The sequence below is a fragment of the Pseudorca crassidens genome, chromosome 17, assembly GCF_039906515.1.
Source record: "Pseudorca crassidens isolate mPseCra1 chromosome 17, mPseCra1.hap1, whole genome shotgun sequence".
Taxonomy (NCBI): Eukaryota; Metazoa; Chordata; class Mammalia; order Artiodactyla; family Delphinidae; genus Pseudorca; species Pseudorca crassidens.
The window spans coordinates 10,504,384-10,521,104 of NC_090312.1; the positions used below are offsets into that span (position 1 = coordinate 10,504,384).

Here is a 16,721-nt window from a genome sequence, read left to right on the forward strand (position 1 = left end):
TGAACTGGGGAGAGAGTGGAGAGTAAGGCAGAGACTGGTCCTTGCCCTCAAAGAGCTTTCGTTCTAGTCAGAGAAGGCAAAAAACAAGTACACAAACATCTAAATACGATCGTTGCAGATGGTAAGGTGTCCTCTATGGGAAGTAAACAGATATTTGGGGTTGCAAAATTCTGGGAGCAAGTAGCTTAAGTGGAATGGTCAAGGACCACTCCTCTGAGGAAGTGACTTCTGAGTGAGGCCAGAATGAGGCAAGCAAGCAATGATCCAGAAAGCCCTCTTAACACAGGGAACGCCAAGCACTGGTGAAGAGCAGCTTGTCCTCTGTGCCTTTCCTTCCTGGCTAGTAACTGAGTTTCAGCACCTATTTGTCTTTCAAATCCTGGTGCAAATGTCTTCTCCTGGTATCTCCACAATTTATATCCATTTGTCCATCAAGGAATGAATGAATGAATGAATTGCAAGAAGTGCAAAATATTCCAAGTACAACAGGAACCTAGTGAACAAGTTTAAATTAAGTGTTATTATCTCATTTATATGATGCTCCCTACCCCAAGTCACTCATGACCTTATGAAAATAAAAATGATCACTGGAACCATACAAGACTTCTCCTTCCTGTATCTTATGAATTAAATATAAAGAAATGCCTTTCTGTCATTCTGAGTAGTGTACAACTGAAGGCTGTATTCTTTGTTTTTATGGTTTTGTTTTGTTTTGTTTTTGCTGTATGCGGGTCTCTCGCTGTCGTGGCCTCTCCCGTTGCAGAGCACAGGCTCCGGACGTGCAGGCTCAGCGGCCATGGCTCACGGGCCCAGCCGCTCTGCTGCATGTGGGATCTTCCCGGACCGGAGTACGAACCCGTGTCCCCTGCATCGGCAGGTGGACTCTCAACCACTGCGCCACCAGGGAAGCCCTTGTTTTGGTTGTAGTTTTAAGAAACGTATAGTTTACTGGGACCCTCAGATAGTGTATCAATTATCTATTGCTGCGTAACAAATAACCCCAAAACTTAGGGACTTAAAACAATAAACATTTATTATCTCACAGTTTATGTGGATCACAAATGTAAAAGCAGCTTAACTGGGTGCTTCTGGCTTAGGGTCTCTCATGAGGGCTGGTGCAGCAGCATGTGAAGGCTTGACTCAGGCTGGAATGTTCACTTCCAACGTGGTTCTCTCGAATGGCTGCCGGAAGAGGCAGCAGTTCCTTGCTCACTGTTGACAGGAGGCCTTAGCCTCTCCCCACATGGGCTTCTTTATCGGGCTCCCTGAGTGTCCTCACAACATGGTGGCTGGCTTCCCCAAGAGCAGACAAGGCAAGAGAGGGCAAGACAGAATGATCTAGACTTAGGAAAGACATACCGCCCTTTCTGCTGCACTCTGTTGGTCACACCAACTGATTCTAACACAATAGTGGAGGGGGTTGTGCAAGGGCATGAACACCAGGAGGTGGGTGGTTATTGGGGGTTATCTTGGAATCTGGTCACCACAGATGGGCAAAGAGGAGGTGACTGGATAGGGGTGAGATGTATAGTTGTATGTTTAGTTAGATGTATAGTTTGCTAAGGAGATGTATAGTTTGCTAAGGAAAGAGCTGAAAGGGGCTATACTACCATCTCTGTTACCTATCTGAGATCCATTCCCCACATTCTTCTTTGTTTCAGACCCCTTGATCACTGGGGGACCCCGGGTCCTGGCTTAGAGTTAAGCAAGCGATACAGTTCTGGCCAATGAGATATACGTGGAAGTTTTCTATCAAATTCCAGAAAGACTTTTTTCATCTCTGGTAAAAAGAAGGTACTGAGGAGAAACTCTGAGCAATGCCCCTACTTCTGCTTCTACCTTTCTATGTGGTAGAAGAGAATGAATGCTCAGAGATGCTATAACCATCTTGTGACTGGGAGGAAAAGGCACTCTTTGTGCTAGAGTGCCAGCACAAAGCCCCTGATAGAATTAACTTCCTGAACCAAAACAGCAAGTCTCTACAGCCCCGATTCTTGTTGTGAAAGAAAAACAAACTCCTATTTGCTTAAGCCATCCTGATTTGCATTTTGCCATTATCTGTAGCCAAAAGCATTGATAATTTGTAGAGGCAGCTAACCTAGACCTGGGAGGCCAGGAAAAGCTTCTTGAAGAAAGTGACACCCATGCCAACAGCAGAAGGATGAGTAGAAAGAGGGCTCCAGGCAAAGCGAATAGTAGGTCCATAGATTCAGAGCGAAGAGAGAGCAAGATACCTTTGAGGAGCTGACAGACTGACAGCAAGAGGAACAGCAGTAAGAGGGGGCCGGAGAGAGAGGCAATAGCCTCTCCTAGAGATGTTTGTCTTGCAGTTTAAGGCATATGAGGGCAAAGCAGAGTCATCGCAATGTTCTAAGAAAGACAGTGACGTGCTTGGCTTGGGGGAAGGGGCGGTGGGGAACTGCTGATCTCTGGGAGATATAACGTTTCAGTCACGTAGGATGGAGAGGGGACTTGGGAGATACCTCACATGAGGATGAGCATAGCATTGACAATTTGTAAACTAGGAAACTGCTGGGAGGGTAAATTTTATGTGTTTTTTTCACAATAAAAAAGAGTGACATCATACTTTTAAATTTAGGATGATCGCAGCAGCTGGAGAAAGGAGGCAGACTACAATAAGAGAGACATGTTCATTCTATTGACATCATCTAGGTGAGAGAGGATGGTAGCCAGAAATAAGAAAACAGCAATGGAAGAGGAGGAAATAAAAGAAAGTTGTGATCTACTTGGTCAGTAGTGAACAGGTCTTGTTTATGGAGTTGGTGGGGTCGGGTGAAGTCTTCTATACTGAGCATTTCCTATGTGTGATGCACCGTCCCAGGTGCTCTATATGAATTACCTTTAACCTTCACAAAACCTGGCGAAGTTGTTATTTCCCCCCATATTATGAAAGTTCAAAAATGCTAAATAACTCGAGCAAGCTCACAGAGCTGGCACCTCGTAGAGTCACAACTCAAGAAGGAGTCTTCCTGACTACAAAAGCAACTCGTTTCACTAAACCACGACTTCGGGTAAACGTAATATTGATTAATTCCACTAAGGAGCTGAGGACTGGACCAGTCACCTCCAAACATTTTTTTTACTTCAATTCGCATTACAAAATCCACTATAAATGGTGCCCAGTGCATACCATGTGTGTGAGTATGTGTGTGTTTGTGTGTAGGTCATGCTCTTCAAATCTACTTGATCGCTAATTATATAATAAGAGTTGAAATATCAAATTGGATAGTGAGAAATGCCATATTAAACTGAACTTTGTTTTGTGAAGTTCAAATAATGTAATTCCAAGAGTTTGATAAGGTATTTTTCTGAAATTTTACCAATTTTTTTTCTGTTCTTAACTTCAGAGGAAGAATTTGGATGCAAAAGAAAGCCTTTGTATAGAGTAGCAAGATATAATTATCCTTATGATTCTATTCTACTCTTTTATTAATTTATTCTTTAAATGCTAATCGTGACCCACAAAGGTGATTTCACAACCCACGATTTGGTTGGAACTCACAGTGCAAAAAAACCACTGATCGGGTGGCGGGGTGAGTTTCATCCATTTTATATGTGTGGATCACATGCTGAGACACGAATTTATGAGATTTGCTTTGGTGCACTCCCTTTTTCCCTTTCTTTCATGCAAGCCTTCTACAAATCACCTCCAGAAAGGATGAACAGAAAACAAAAGTAGTCTTTCCATCTTTCCATCTTTTGTTTTTATAAAAAAAGAATTCCCAAAGAGAACAGGAAAAGTCAGATGGGCTTGGAAGAAACATAAAGCAAGGATTCTCGCGAGGCTAAAGGAGACACTCCCACACTGGGTCAGAAGGAGAGAAAGGAAGAGACAGAAAGACAGAGAGACAGATAGGAACAGAGAGAGAGAGAGAGAGAGCTATTGTGTGCTAAATAATGGCTTCCCAGGGGTGTCCTAAGAGGATCCAGCACCCTAAAGAGGAGGGGCAACGTGTTATGTCAAGCACACGGGCCCGTAAGCTGACCTGTGAAGGCTCTCCTGTCTTCGTTCAAAGGAAGCAATGCAGATGCTGCTGGTCCCATAGGGACCGTGTGATGTGGACAAAAGACGGACTGCCTCAGTGGTGACCTTTATGAATAGACAGCTAAAGACCAGAGGGCATGCATGTTTATGGATGCATACCCTCCTCCCTGCCACCCCCGCCCCTGCCACACACACACCTGGGTACTACACAAGGGCCTGGATATATGGCATCTTCCTGGGAGTAGGAGGGTACAGATGAAAGCCTCAAGAAGGATGCAAGTTAAAAGTCTCACAGACTGGGTGAAAACAGAAATACATTGATTTTTGAAAGGTGAGGAGATATGTTTCTTTCACACTTAATCAATGGATTGAGATTCATATGCACAACTACATAAATGCATATAGATGTACTTACGTTATCTATAAACTTTTAGCCTAAATATTCTACATAGATCCCAAAGATCTCCAGGAGGGTATGAGTAATGCAGTGAAATATTTTAAAAAATAAGAAGTTTCTGGTATTAAAATAAGAATCAGGTAGATTTTCAAAAGAGAGAGAGAGAGAATAGGGGAAAATGATCTGCTTTGCTTCCCACTGTCTGATCATTTTGCCCTAAGACTTCTTAAGTGTGTCAAATTAAAAAGCAGGTATTAAACCATGGCCAAAAGAAGGTTTGGTGATGGTGATACTTTTTGTTTTGTTACTACTTCTTTTAGGTCACTTCTTAATAGTTCCTCCAATGAGCTGTACGTGTGTGTGTTCTTATTATCGTTTCAGTAAGTGAAGGCTTTATAAGTGATACCACAGTACACTTATACTCTAGTTAAACCAGAGACAAGGGAATCATCTTTTAAGAAGAAAACAGTGTTTAAGTCTGTCTCCCTTGAAGATTTCTTCCTCTGACTTACCTAACTGATGGATTCCGCATATAAATACGTTGTCTCAGAATGGCTTTCCCATTGATGAGACTGTCTTCTTTCAGGCACCAGAATCCAATTTAAGCTAGTTCCCGCGAATATCCAAAATGTATACAAAATTTTCCCTCTCTTACATTTTACAATGCAAAGAAAATACATGATGGGGGTAAAATAGACATTTCATTTTTTCTAGTGTATATTCTGCTGCATTCCAGATGAAGTGTGAGTGCAAAGGTTTTCATTCATAGACCATTTCCATGTATAAGCCTTATTTACTTTAGACATTGACTGTCCCTGGAGTTCCTTCAAAGCAGTCAATGCCTTTGATACTTGGTAAGAGCAGTGCTTCCAGGCAAGACAGGCATATCCTTTTCAACGCCCCCGCTCTCCCCGCAGCTTTGTGGAGGTATAATTGAAAATAAAAATTGTGTATATTTAAGATGTACAGCTTGATGTTTTGATATACAATATGAGTTTATCACAATCAGTAATTAACATATGTATCACCACATATAGTTACCATTTTCTTTGTTTTTTTCCTTCGTGTGTGTGTGTGTGTGTGTGTGTGTGTGTGTGTGTGTGTATGAGAGAGAGAGAGGACATTTAAGATCTATCTTCTTAGAAAATTTCATGTACTTTTCCTTTAAGGACTTCCAGCTTTGGAAGCTGCCTTGTCATAAACACCCTCCTTCCCTTTGGAAACAGGATCTCTCTGGTTTCAGGTCCCCTTCCTGAACTGAGTCCATCTTTTCTTTTACATGTGAATATTTTATATGTCTTCAGTGAGTGTTAGGGTTTCTATGGGTATTTTGCAAAGGCCAGAGCTCTTATAAAATTTAAATTCATGTATTAACACAGTTAGCCTAGAAAGTCAAAGAGGCTTTTGAGAGAAATGAACTTCCCTTCTTAAATATATCTACTATAAGTATGGCCAATGGTATGCAGCAAGATCATAAAACAAATATGTTCTTTTCCAATGGGCCAAAAGGATGTTCTGCCACTTCCACCCTCAGCCAAATGAAGTAGAGGGCAACGATTAATTATTTTGGTTAAATACAATATGTGAAAAAATCTGCTTTTCCACAAACTAGAAATAATGTCAATGGCTTGAACTGAGCAAAACCTAACAGACCCTCTAACCAAACAAGAATTGGTTGTGCTACCTCATCCATTTGGAGTCATCCTACTAGACTTCTCAAAGCCCAAACGTCTTAGAAGTCTCTTATTTAATTTGCGTTTGGAAAGTCAAACTATACCTCACATGTTCTTGTCTATCAGTCCTATTTAGGTGAAATGTGTTGGCTGCCTGTGGTAACATTTTTATTGAGCACATGGAAGCCAGATTTATACAATCTAAATTTGATTGCTGGAATTTTGCTATCGATGAGATCCTGGGCAAGTTCCTTAACCACATGGAGCCTCAGTGCCCTAGTCAGTAAAATGGGAATAATAAAAGATAGAGAAGGCTCTAACTCAGAGAACTGATGGGGTGATTAAATGAAATGGTGGTAAAGATGGTTGTAAAGGGAAAAGTATGCCATCAATTCTTGCTGATCTTATTATTATCTCTATGTACACTATAGTTGCTAGAAACTAAGGGATATGGACCCAGGGAAAATCAGTCTTCTCCTTCAATGAGCTCACCACTTCATGGGGAGAGGTGAGAGAAAAATGGGTAAGCCAATGGGGTAGAGCCAGTGCCTGTAGTAAGAGCCATACGGGAGGAACCAGAACAGACTCTTGAACAACAGAAAAGGAAACCATTAATTCTCACTGGGAATATCAGGAAAGCCTTCGCTCAGAGACAACATTGCTCAGGCTTTGAAGGATCAAGTGAGTAGTGTTTTGAGGGAGGGAAATGGGGGGAATAGAGGGAAATTCCAAGAGGAGGGAACTGTGTACAAAAAGACATTGAGTTGGCAAAATACTGTCTCTGGAACATAGTCAAGATCCAGACATAATAAATATGCAAGGAATTAAGTGAACTTAATTCACTTAATTAAGGTCCATGAGAGGACCATGAATGAGAGGTCCATTATAGCCCCAAAGCAGTGTGTTGACTTCGCTTGTTTTAAGTGATAATCATTTGGTGGTTTGCAGATTCCCAAAAGCCTCTTGATATGTGTACTGAGCCAATGCTGTCATTCAAAAACAGAACTTGGGGGTGTCTGAACGGCACTGTGTCATCCCAACAAGAAGAATAACATTTGAATCTAATTGTGTCATCTGTGCTCTTATTTTCAAACAACATGCCCTAACGGCCCTACAGCAAAGGAACTTTCAGAGGAGTCAGTACACCAGATGCAATGTTTTCTCCCTGATATGTTAGTTTCAACCTCTGAGTTCAGGAAATTCTTTGAGCGTGTTTCTGTAGCATGCTATGCTCATTCATCAGCCTGAGTCATTTTATCTGATTGGGTCCAATCTCCCCCTCCTTGGCAAGCCTCCTTTTGCTGCTGAATAAATCATCCTGGGATATGTCCAGGAGGAAGATTTTCATAGGAAAGTTCCATCTGCATTCAACCCCTCATTTATTCAGGCTGAGCTCTCAGGCTCCCAAGGAGAAAGAATTGAGAAAAAAAAAAGAGGTGTGTCTTCCACTGCCAAGTTTACTAATATGCTCATTAGCACAGATGACTTGGGGCTATGCCTGCAGATCAGGACACAGCTCCCCACACACATCCTGGCATAGGGTCTGCAGGAACCCGCCTCCCTCTCCCACCCAGCCCTCTGCCCTGTTTGGACTCCCTGCCTCAAGATATTGATTACCCACCCTAGAGTTTCAGGAGAGCTGGCCAGGCAGAGTCCAAGGAATTTAGGAAGGGAGAAGCAAGTGGCATTTCTTTCTCAAGGATGTAATACCTGGGATTATTTCATTAAGGTCTAGATAACTGCAAAACCGAGTTTTGGGGGAAGCGCTTTGCCCTTAAGTTCCAGCCCCACGGAATAGTCCAGCTATTCTGGGATACCTTTACTTTGTTAACAAGTTAATTCATCTACAAACTGGGTTAAAGATAGAATCGACCTTCTTTCAATTCAAAATTGAGCACTTAATTTTGTTTCCTTTCTTGAGCGGTGTAGTTGTAGAGTGCAACTCTAAGGGATTAGGATTAAAGGAGTCTTTTCCAGGGTGTGTATGACATCCCAGAAATCTACTGTTAAGGGAGATCGGGGAAAATGTTGAGTCTTCTTTCTACTTTTGGGGGGATTCTATGTGCAAGGTAGTTGACCAGTTCTGGGTTTAAACTGAAACCCGTGTGTGTGGAAAAGAAAGACTTAAAAAGGAAATAATGCAATCTCGTGTTTCTGGGACACGGTGGACACAAATAACCCTGGAGATGGTGTGTGCCTCTGAGGAGGGAGATCGGGAAAGATATTCTTGCCCAGGGCAAGCAAAGGGAGGGGAGTTTCTCCTAGGGAAAGCAGGGGAAATCGTCCGCCCAGGGGGGCCTGAGGGAACAGTGTGGAGGTCTTTGGTGCTTTCAAGGGAAGCCATGGGGAGCCGCGAAAGCGCCCAGGGTCTGACGTCATTGGCCATCAGCTGACTGTGCTCAGGGCCAAGGCTCCACCGGCTGAAGCCGCAGTTCCACCGTGGCTCCGTCACATGCAGCCGGGCTCGGGACTAAGGCGCTTCCGGCGGACCCGGCGCCCGGAGCCCCCGCTCGGCCCGGCGCGGGCGCAGACACCACGTGCCCACCGTGTTGCGCCTGGATCTGCCCCGAGCTCCGCCAGAGGCTTTGTCCGCAACTGCTCGCCGGAGCTCGGCGGGCGGGAAACCGGGCTCGAGAGGGCGGCTGGAAATGCCTTCCCCACGCCCTCCGTTCTCGACCCCTACTGTAAGCGGGGAGAAACTTGGCCCTCCGAGGGCCCTCGCATTCTAATGCCTCGCGCTCTCCATCCCTCCGGATTGGTGTAGTAAAGAGACTCCCTCAGGAAGCTGCCGGCCTCTGCAATTGCGGCTTCTTGGGGGTATTTTGCTTTTAGCCCGAAAGTTGGCTTTGCCAAAAGACGCCCCAGTGGGGAGAGCGTAAAGGAGACCCTCTATGCCTTCGCGCTGGGCTCTCGGAGTCCGTGGGCAAAGCGGCTTACGAGTCCTGGCTCCGCACCTGCACAGGACCAAAGCCAGTGCCTAAAAAAGAACAGCGTTGGAACCGGCCAGCTCGGCCAGCTGGAGCGCTGCATCTCCACGCCGGGGGCTGGTCGGGGGCGCCCGCCCCGCCCGCCCCCCCAACCCCATCGTCCTCTCCCACGCGGGTCTGCCCGTGCCGCTGCCTTGAAGACCTGGGGCGTCCTGGCCAGATCTGGGCGCCAGGTCCACGCCACCACCGCCACTCCGCCCCCGCCCCGTTCCGGGGGCGTGGCTTGGCGTGGGGGCGGGTCTAAGTCTCCTCCGGTGTCCAACAGCTCAGACAGGTCTCCAAATTCTTCCCTGTCGCCCGGCGCCCGCAGCGCGCTTCAGAGCGCCAGGGTGGCACGCGGCGCTCCCCTGGATCCGGCGGCGACTCAGGCGACTTCCCCGCGGCCTCGGGCCTCCCTTCTCGCCCAAACCTCACACCCGCCGCACCCACCAAGCTACGGTTCTTAGCCTCAGCGACCTGCACCAGTGGCTTCTCCTCGCCCTCGGAGCTGTTGGCTTTGGAGCCCTCCCCACTTTTTTCCTGCCCTCGGCTCCTGCACCTCTCAGCTCCGGGCCAAAGGGATTCCAACGAGCGAAGTGAAGGGGGTGAGAATCTTGTGCTGCGACCCCTCAGAAACACAGCTGGAAAGGCTGACTTCGTCTTGTAGCCGCGACTGGGACCCTGAGGCCCTCCCCCTTCCCCGAGGGATGCGTCGGGCCAGAGCCAGCGCTGCGCTGTCAGTCTTCGCTCAGGAAGTGGAGACAGCCAGAAATGAACGCGGGAGGGAGCCTCAGCACACCCGCACTTCCAAATTAACTGTTTGGTGACTTGTTAACGCTGAGGCTACCACCTCGCCAATCCTCCCGCTGGGCACCCGCCACCTCACTGTCCCCCACTCCTCCCCCTTCATTACCCCCGCCCCCAGCTCCGCCCCGGCTCCCCATCCCGGCGCAATGGAGTTCTCCGAAGGACTCTGTTCCAGCCAGAGCTGCTAACTTCGCACCCATCTGCGCTGCCGGTCACCCCCGACCAGCCCCCCCTGCAGCCGCCGAGTCGTGGGCGTCCCGAGCCCAGTGCCGCAGCCAGGACCCGCCCGGCGCGCAGCTGAAGCACGGAGCCCAGGCGCCTGGGCGCCTCTTGGAGAGCAAAGGCAACGCCAAGACGCTGAGTCGAGACCCAGCCAGGAAGCCAGAGGCCGGGAAGGGGGCTGCGTGGCTCAGAGCGCCGCGGCTTCTGCGGACAAATAGCCCCCGCTGCCACGCACCCAAGCTGCGCGGGCTGGCGGGAGGGCGACGCGCGAGGACGCAGGGGTCTGCGGCGGTCTTCCAGACGCCCTTTGGCCCGGGGCGCACTATGACCTGACGTGCGGGGACCTCCTGCCCAGGGCGGCTGGGGATAGAAGGGCTCGCCGCCAAGCTCCCACCAGGCCGCCTTTGGGTCTTTCGGGACCCCTTCCCGCCGCGGCCTCCCGCAGGTTCTGCGCCTCCCTCCCAGCGGCCCGGCGCCATGGAGCTCTCCGATGTGCGCTGCCTTAGCGGGAGCGAGGAGCTCTACACCATCCACCCGACGCCCCCGGCCGGCGACGGCGGGAGCGGCTCCCGGCCGCAGCGGCTGCTGTGGCAAACGGCGGTGCGGCACATCACCGAGCAGCGCTTCGTTCACGGGCACCGGGGCAGCGGCGGCGGGAGCGGAAGCTCCAGCAAAGCCTCGGACCCTGTAGGCGGCGGCCCCAACCACCACGCGTCGCAGCTGGCCGGCGACTCGGCGCTTCCCCTCTACGCGCTGGGCCCCGGGGAGAGAGCGCACAGCCCCGGCTGCACCAAAGTCTTCCCGGAGCGCAGCGGCGGCGGCAGCGGGGGCGCGGGCGACCTGGGCTTCCTGCACCTCGACTGCGCCCCGAGCAACTCGGATTTCTTCCTCAAGGGGGGCTATAGCTACCGAGGGGTCATTTTCCCCACCCTGCGCAACTCCTTCAAGTCCCGGGATCTGGAGCGCCTCTACCAGCGCTATTTCCTGGGCCAGAGGCGCAAATCGGAGGTGGTGATGAACGTGCTGGACGTGCTGACCAAACTCACCCTCTTGGTTCTCCACTTGAGCCTGGCCTCGGCCCCCATGGACCCGCTCAAGGGCATCCTGCTGGGCTTCTTCACGGGCATAGAGGTGGTGATCTGCGCCTTGGTGGTGGTCAGGAAGGACACCACCTCGCACACCTACCTGCAGTACAGCGGCGTGGTCACCTGGGTGGCCATGACCACCCAGATCTTAGCAGCAGGTCTGGGCTATGGGCTCCTGGGAGACGGCATTGGCTACGTGCTCTTCACACTCTTCGCCACCTACAGCATGCTGCCGCTGCCGCTCACCTGGGCCATCCTGGCTGGCCTGGGCACGTCGTTACTGCAGGTGGTCCTCCAAGGGGTCATCCCCAGGCTGGCGGTCATTTCCATCAACCAGGTAACTCCCGCCTGCCTTGCTCGTCCCCTGACTCCCCGGGGTTCTTTCGAAATCGCTTTTCTAAGAGGCAGGTTTGCCTCTCTCCCTTTGAGTCCCCTCCCCCAGCCCGACACAGTGCCTTGCACCTAGGAGGTCCTGGGTGTTCGTGGGATGCCATTGCTCTAGAGGAACTGAAACTAAATGATCTCTAAAGTTTCTATCATCTCTACTCTTCTACTCTGATTCTGTGAGTAATTCTTTGACATCAGCTAAGAAGTAGTCTTCCTTTTGCCCCTCATACATCCCCCAGGAGCTGCCCTCAGTCTCTGGAGCAAAACACAGAAAGGGAGGGGAGCATCCCGATTTAGAAGGCGACCCACTCCTTAGCAGCTTTACTCATGAGAGTTACAGCAGGGTGTCCTAAGGGACTCTGAGATTCTGAGTTAGGTTTCTCTGTGTCTTTGCGCCACAAATCCTCAGTTCTCGAAGGAATCAACATTTGTTAAACGCATACTAAATAGCTGGTGCTGGGTACCTTACTTAAGCTATCTCACTAAGTCCTTCAGACAAGCCTGTGACGCTCGTTTTTTTTCTTTATTGCCTTGGGGATCTAAGGTGCTATCTTCTCTTGCTACAGGATCCAACCCCAATGCTTTGAATAAATCAACCTCAGGACTTTTGGGGCTGGTGGAGAGGGGGAGCAAGCATGTCATTCGCAGAGAATGCAAGTTTTGCTTGATTGAAGGGGGTGTTTTGATGTAGATGGTTTGAAATATTTAGGTGGAACCTGACTCTTTAGGTCGCTTTCTCCTTTCTCCCCCTTTCTGCCTATCTTTCCCCATTAAAAATGGATGTGTTTCTGTGAACAAAGTTCTCATTGTCTGTGAATGAGGAGCTAGATGATGACTCTATTGTTTAAATTCCTTGAAATCAATTGATAATTAATGATCTGGCACTTTCTTGGCCAAATGTCTGGTAGGTAACAAGAGAGTGAATGGGGGTAACAGGAGAGTTTTATGGGAACTTCTCCATAAAAATGAGGGAAATGTGTCAGCTGGAGTGTTTTCAAGTAAAAAGCTGATGAGAGGTGCTTGGACATCAGAGGCTCCTCTTGCAGTCTGGTTTGAATAGATGGTTCTTAGGATAAACAGGTACAACACCTATGAAAACTGCTCATGACTTTTAGGGCGCTGGTACCGTCAGAGTGCTTTACCCATCATTGACCTGCTGGACTCCTAGTTGATTTGGGATTCTCTCTCTTCTCGGATGGCTCTATATCCATTTGCTTAGGTTACTTATCTGGTTGGCTGCTCTTACGGTGCTTTTTGAAGTCTCCCTGGGTAGAGCAAAGAGCATATGAAGTACATGGCTATGATCATCAGGCATGAAATGGGGGGATGAGAGCCTCTGTAAGTAAGGTCTGACCCGTTGAATTTTTCTTATTAAAAACAATAATGAGGGATTTCCCTGGTGGTGTAGTGGTTAAGAATCTGCCTGCCAATGCAGGGGACACGAGTTCGATCCCTGGTCCAGGAAGATCCCACATGCTGCCGCAGAGCAAATAAGCCTGTGCGCCACAACTACTGAGTCTGCGCTCTAGAGCCTGCGAGCCACAACTTTGGAAGCCCACACACCTAGAGCCCGTGCTCCTCAACGAGAGAAGCCACCGCAGTGAGAAGCCCGGGCATGGCAACAAAGAGTTAGCCCCCTGCTGGCCGCAACTAGAGAAAGCCCGCGCGCACAGCGAAGACCCAATGCAGCCAAAAATAAATAAATAAATTTATAAAAGAAAAAAAGGATTACAAAAAAACATAATGTTTTCTCAGAATCATCATGAACCTTTAATACCCATATATGATAAAGTCTCAATTTGGGATTATATAAAATTATATTTCAACTGTGTTTCTGAATCTTGTTTACACGTGGATTTGAACCCGAGTGTCCTCTGAATCTCTCCCTTTCTTCCAATTTCTCTCCTTCTGTTTTGCATTTTCTTTATTATGTACCTAGACGTCAGCTGACCTCTCCTTGCTCCTGTTCCCTTTTTTCCCTTTCTCATCTTTTCTGTCTCCTTCTCCTTCTTCCTTCCCCTTCTCTTCTCTCACTATAAGTCGTTTTCATAATGCATCATAGCTATCTGACCATTTGCAGAAAATTCCATTTGTCATAACCCACTGCTTCTCATGCAGTAGCCTTCCTTGGTACACATTACTAAAAGACTTTGTCAAGTAACTTTGGAATAGTATTTAGAATAACATCCTAAGTAGCAAATTATGAATATTTTCAAAGTCCTAAGTATAGAGACACTTTTCTTGCCAAATGAATCCAGAAAGTAAATTTTGGCTCCATATTTGTTTTATGCTCCACTCAAATACTACCAGATGGGAGAAGATTAAAAATAACCCTCAAATGTCTTCCTACTCCCACCCCATCATAAACAATCCTTTAGCGTGAAAACCAGCGTCCTGGTGTATGTATACCAAGCTCATTCAACTTTCTGTTTGGGTAGCAAATGTAGATGAACAATCTTTTCATAAGGTGTCACCTTTTGCCAGACTCTGAAGGAACGAGCAGAGCGCTCTCCTCTGATTTTAGGTGCTGAAAGAACCTTTGTGGCTTTGGCCACAAAAGGTTTTCTTTTGGCGCCCTCTAGAGGTTTAAGTGTCTTTCCTAGACCTTGTAGGTGGATAAAGAAGAGAATTAATCGCTTTAAAAAAAAAAGAATCTGTGATTTTTTTTTTAATCAGTATTGTTTGGTTTTCCCTGTTTGGTGACATACAAGACATACTTAACACCTGCTAACGACCTCGGTTAGAAACTGGAATAAAATCCTAACTCCTTACCATGGCCTACTGGATCCTCTCTCTGTAAGTTGGTGCTACTTCTCTCGCTAATTATATTTCTGTCTCTTCTACTCCTCAGCCTCCAAATATACTCTCTATTTTCTTTTCTTTCAAATATCCCAAGCTCTTTCCCACTTCTTCACTTCTTAGGCTTTGTGACTGCTGCCTAGGACAATTTTTGCCAGGTCTTCACATGACTGACGCATTCTCAATACTCCAGACTCAGTTCAAATGCCACTCCCTAGTAGTGACATGTCTTATTTTCTCCAGAACACATATACCATCTGAAATTATCTGACTGGTCTATATTTATTGTGTTTTTTTCCCCCAGCCCCACACCCTCACAAGAATGTAAACACCGTGTAAGAGCAAAGAAAGACATTGTCTATGTGTTTATCCTTTTATCCTCAGCACCTAGAAAAATGCCAGGCACGTGGTAGGCACTTAATCACTGAATGAACAAGAGTACTCACTGCATAAACAATATTAGAAAATAGCCAAGTCCCCTGACATTGTGTTGGTGAAAGCTTTCTACACACACACACACGTAAATGTGTGTAAAGCAGTCTTTTACACGTAAACACCTTTGGAGAAATCAAAGCACAGTCAAAATTCTTTACATCTGTACAATATTTTACATGTAACCAAGAGCCTTTACATACACGATCACATAGTGATAACAAACTGATGTTATCATCCTTCACTTTTATTTCAGAGAAGAAATGACAGATTCTTAGAAACTTTAAAGGCACATCCCAATGACGCTGAGCCTGACAGGTGGTGAGGTCAGGATTCAAATCCTAGCTCAGAGCCAGTCATTCTTCAGAAACCTTTCAGAGGGTATCCTTCTAAAAACATAAGCATTTGAAATGACTCAAGAGCGAGAGGTACCTGTTTCACTACTCAAGAGAGTAATACCCCGTATAGCCCACGAATTAACATTTAATGAAAAAGCCAAAGGGCAATCCTAAGGGGAAAGTGATTGAATTGCTGGGAACAGGCTCTGTGTAGCTAGCTCATCGTCTTGCTCAGTGGGATATAAATTTATCAACTGAAAGCCATAAACACTGGCGTATCTTCTTTCTCTACATTAATCTTGATTCCCATTAAGAGGATGGCTCATGTTTAACTTAACATTTTCAAGAAGCAGGAAGCTAGAATGAGGATACAGTAAACACACCTCGGCAGGCTGTTTCACTTCACTGAAAATGCCATTTTCAAAAGGAACAAATGAGCTGATAATTGCCTTCTCTAACCCAAGCTTGAGAATCGGCTTCTCCTCTTTCCCTCTGGAAGAAAATTATATCTGTGGCTTGACAGGGTAACGACCAAGCTGCAGGTCTCTGCAGATGCCCTATATGAAGAGAGAACGCCCTGTATTCATTTATCTATCGCGTACTTTCCACTGTGGTTACGAGGTAGAACCTTAAAAGGGCCAACCAGGAGGTCCCTTGCTATCAGCAAAGAAATGGTTTCTGTTTTCTCCACTCAGTGAACAGTTAGACGAAAGTCGTGAACTTCCCACCCAAAGAGGTTCTTGTCCAGGGCAGATGTGATCCCCGTGTATTTTCTAGGTCTAAGTGGCACTGGAAATACTGAGGAACCCTGAGAAGGTTCAAAGCCCAATTCAAAGGATTCCTTTTCCTTTCCCCCTGAGAAAGTTCAGCTACAGGTAGCACTAGGGCTGTAGGTATTCCTTCCTTGGGGAGCCTCACTCATTTCAAGTTAAATCAGCTTCATTATGTGATTCAGGCTACAGACAGTAGTGCCTTTGTCCAGATTCTCTCTACGACACAGAATTTTCCACTTCTTAAACAAATTGTTTCTCTTGCCAGTTCAATTTACCCATCTAAAAATTCATTACTAAATGACATTATGTGTATAAAGAAAATATTAATGATAAGGTTGTATTTGGTAGGTTCTCTCACCAGGGAGATACATTCTAAGCTCTGTTGCTGTAGTTAGCATTTGATTCTGTCTTAACTGCTGGTGACAATAATACGAGCTACCTAACTTCTGAAATTCATCTCATTCTCATTCTTCAGCTCCTTAGTGATAAGATGATGAAGATCATTTAGTTATTGGAAAACTGAGAGGCAGCAATATTTAACTACAAAGACTGCTGCATGATGCTTCACTCTTGGGATTCTAAAATGTCACAGCTAGTGGCTAATTAGCCCTCTGTACCTCTTGGTGAGGCATAGAAGCAGAAGTGTCAGAATGGAGGTGATTTCTCCAAGGTAGCTCTATGAGCAAAGGCAGCCAGGTATACAAATCCAGGTGAGTTATTGCTCAAGGTCATGCTGTCAGATTTGAACTTCTCAAGCAGCAGCCTTTTCTTCCTTGTCTTACACACATCCAAACGAAACAGAAAAGACTAGAGCCAGAAGAATGCTAATTAAATCA

The 16,721-nt window shown here is 46.8% G+C and overlaps 1 protein-coding gene across 3 annotated transcripts in view; it reads left to right on the forward strand.

Moving 5' to 3' along the window:
- The first annotated feature begins 9,330 nt into the window (after nucleotides 1–9,330).
- The window catches only part of ADCY8 (adenylate cyclase 8), a 218,726-nt gene continuing 211,335 nt past the window's right edge, over nucleotides 9,331–16,721 (forward strand). For all 3 annotated transcript variants that reach the window (XM_067711242.1, XM_067711243.1, XM_067711245.1), the window contains exon 1: nucleotides 9,331–11,493. In XM_067711242.1, the coding sequence (XP_067567343.1) occupies nucleotides 10,549–11,493 (945 nt within the window). In that variant the 5' untranslated portion in view covers nucleotides 9,331–10,548. The remainder of the gene's footprint in view (nucleotides 11,494–16,721) is intronic.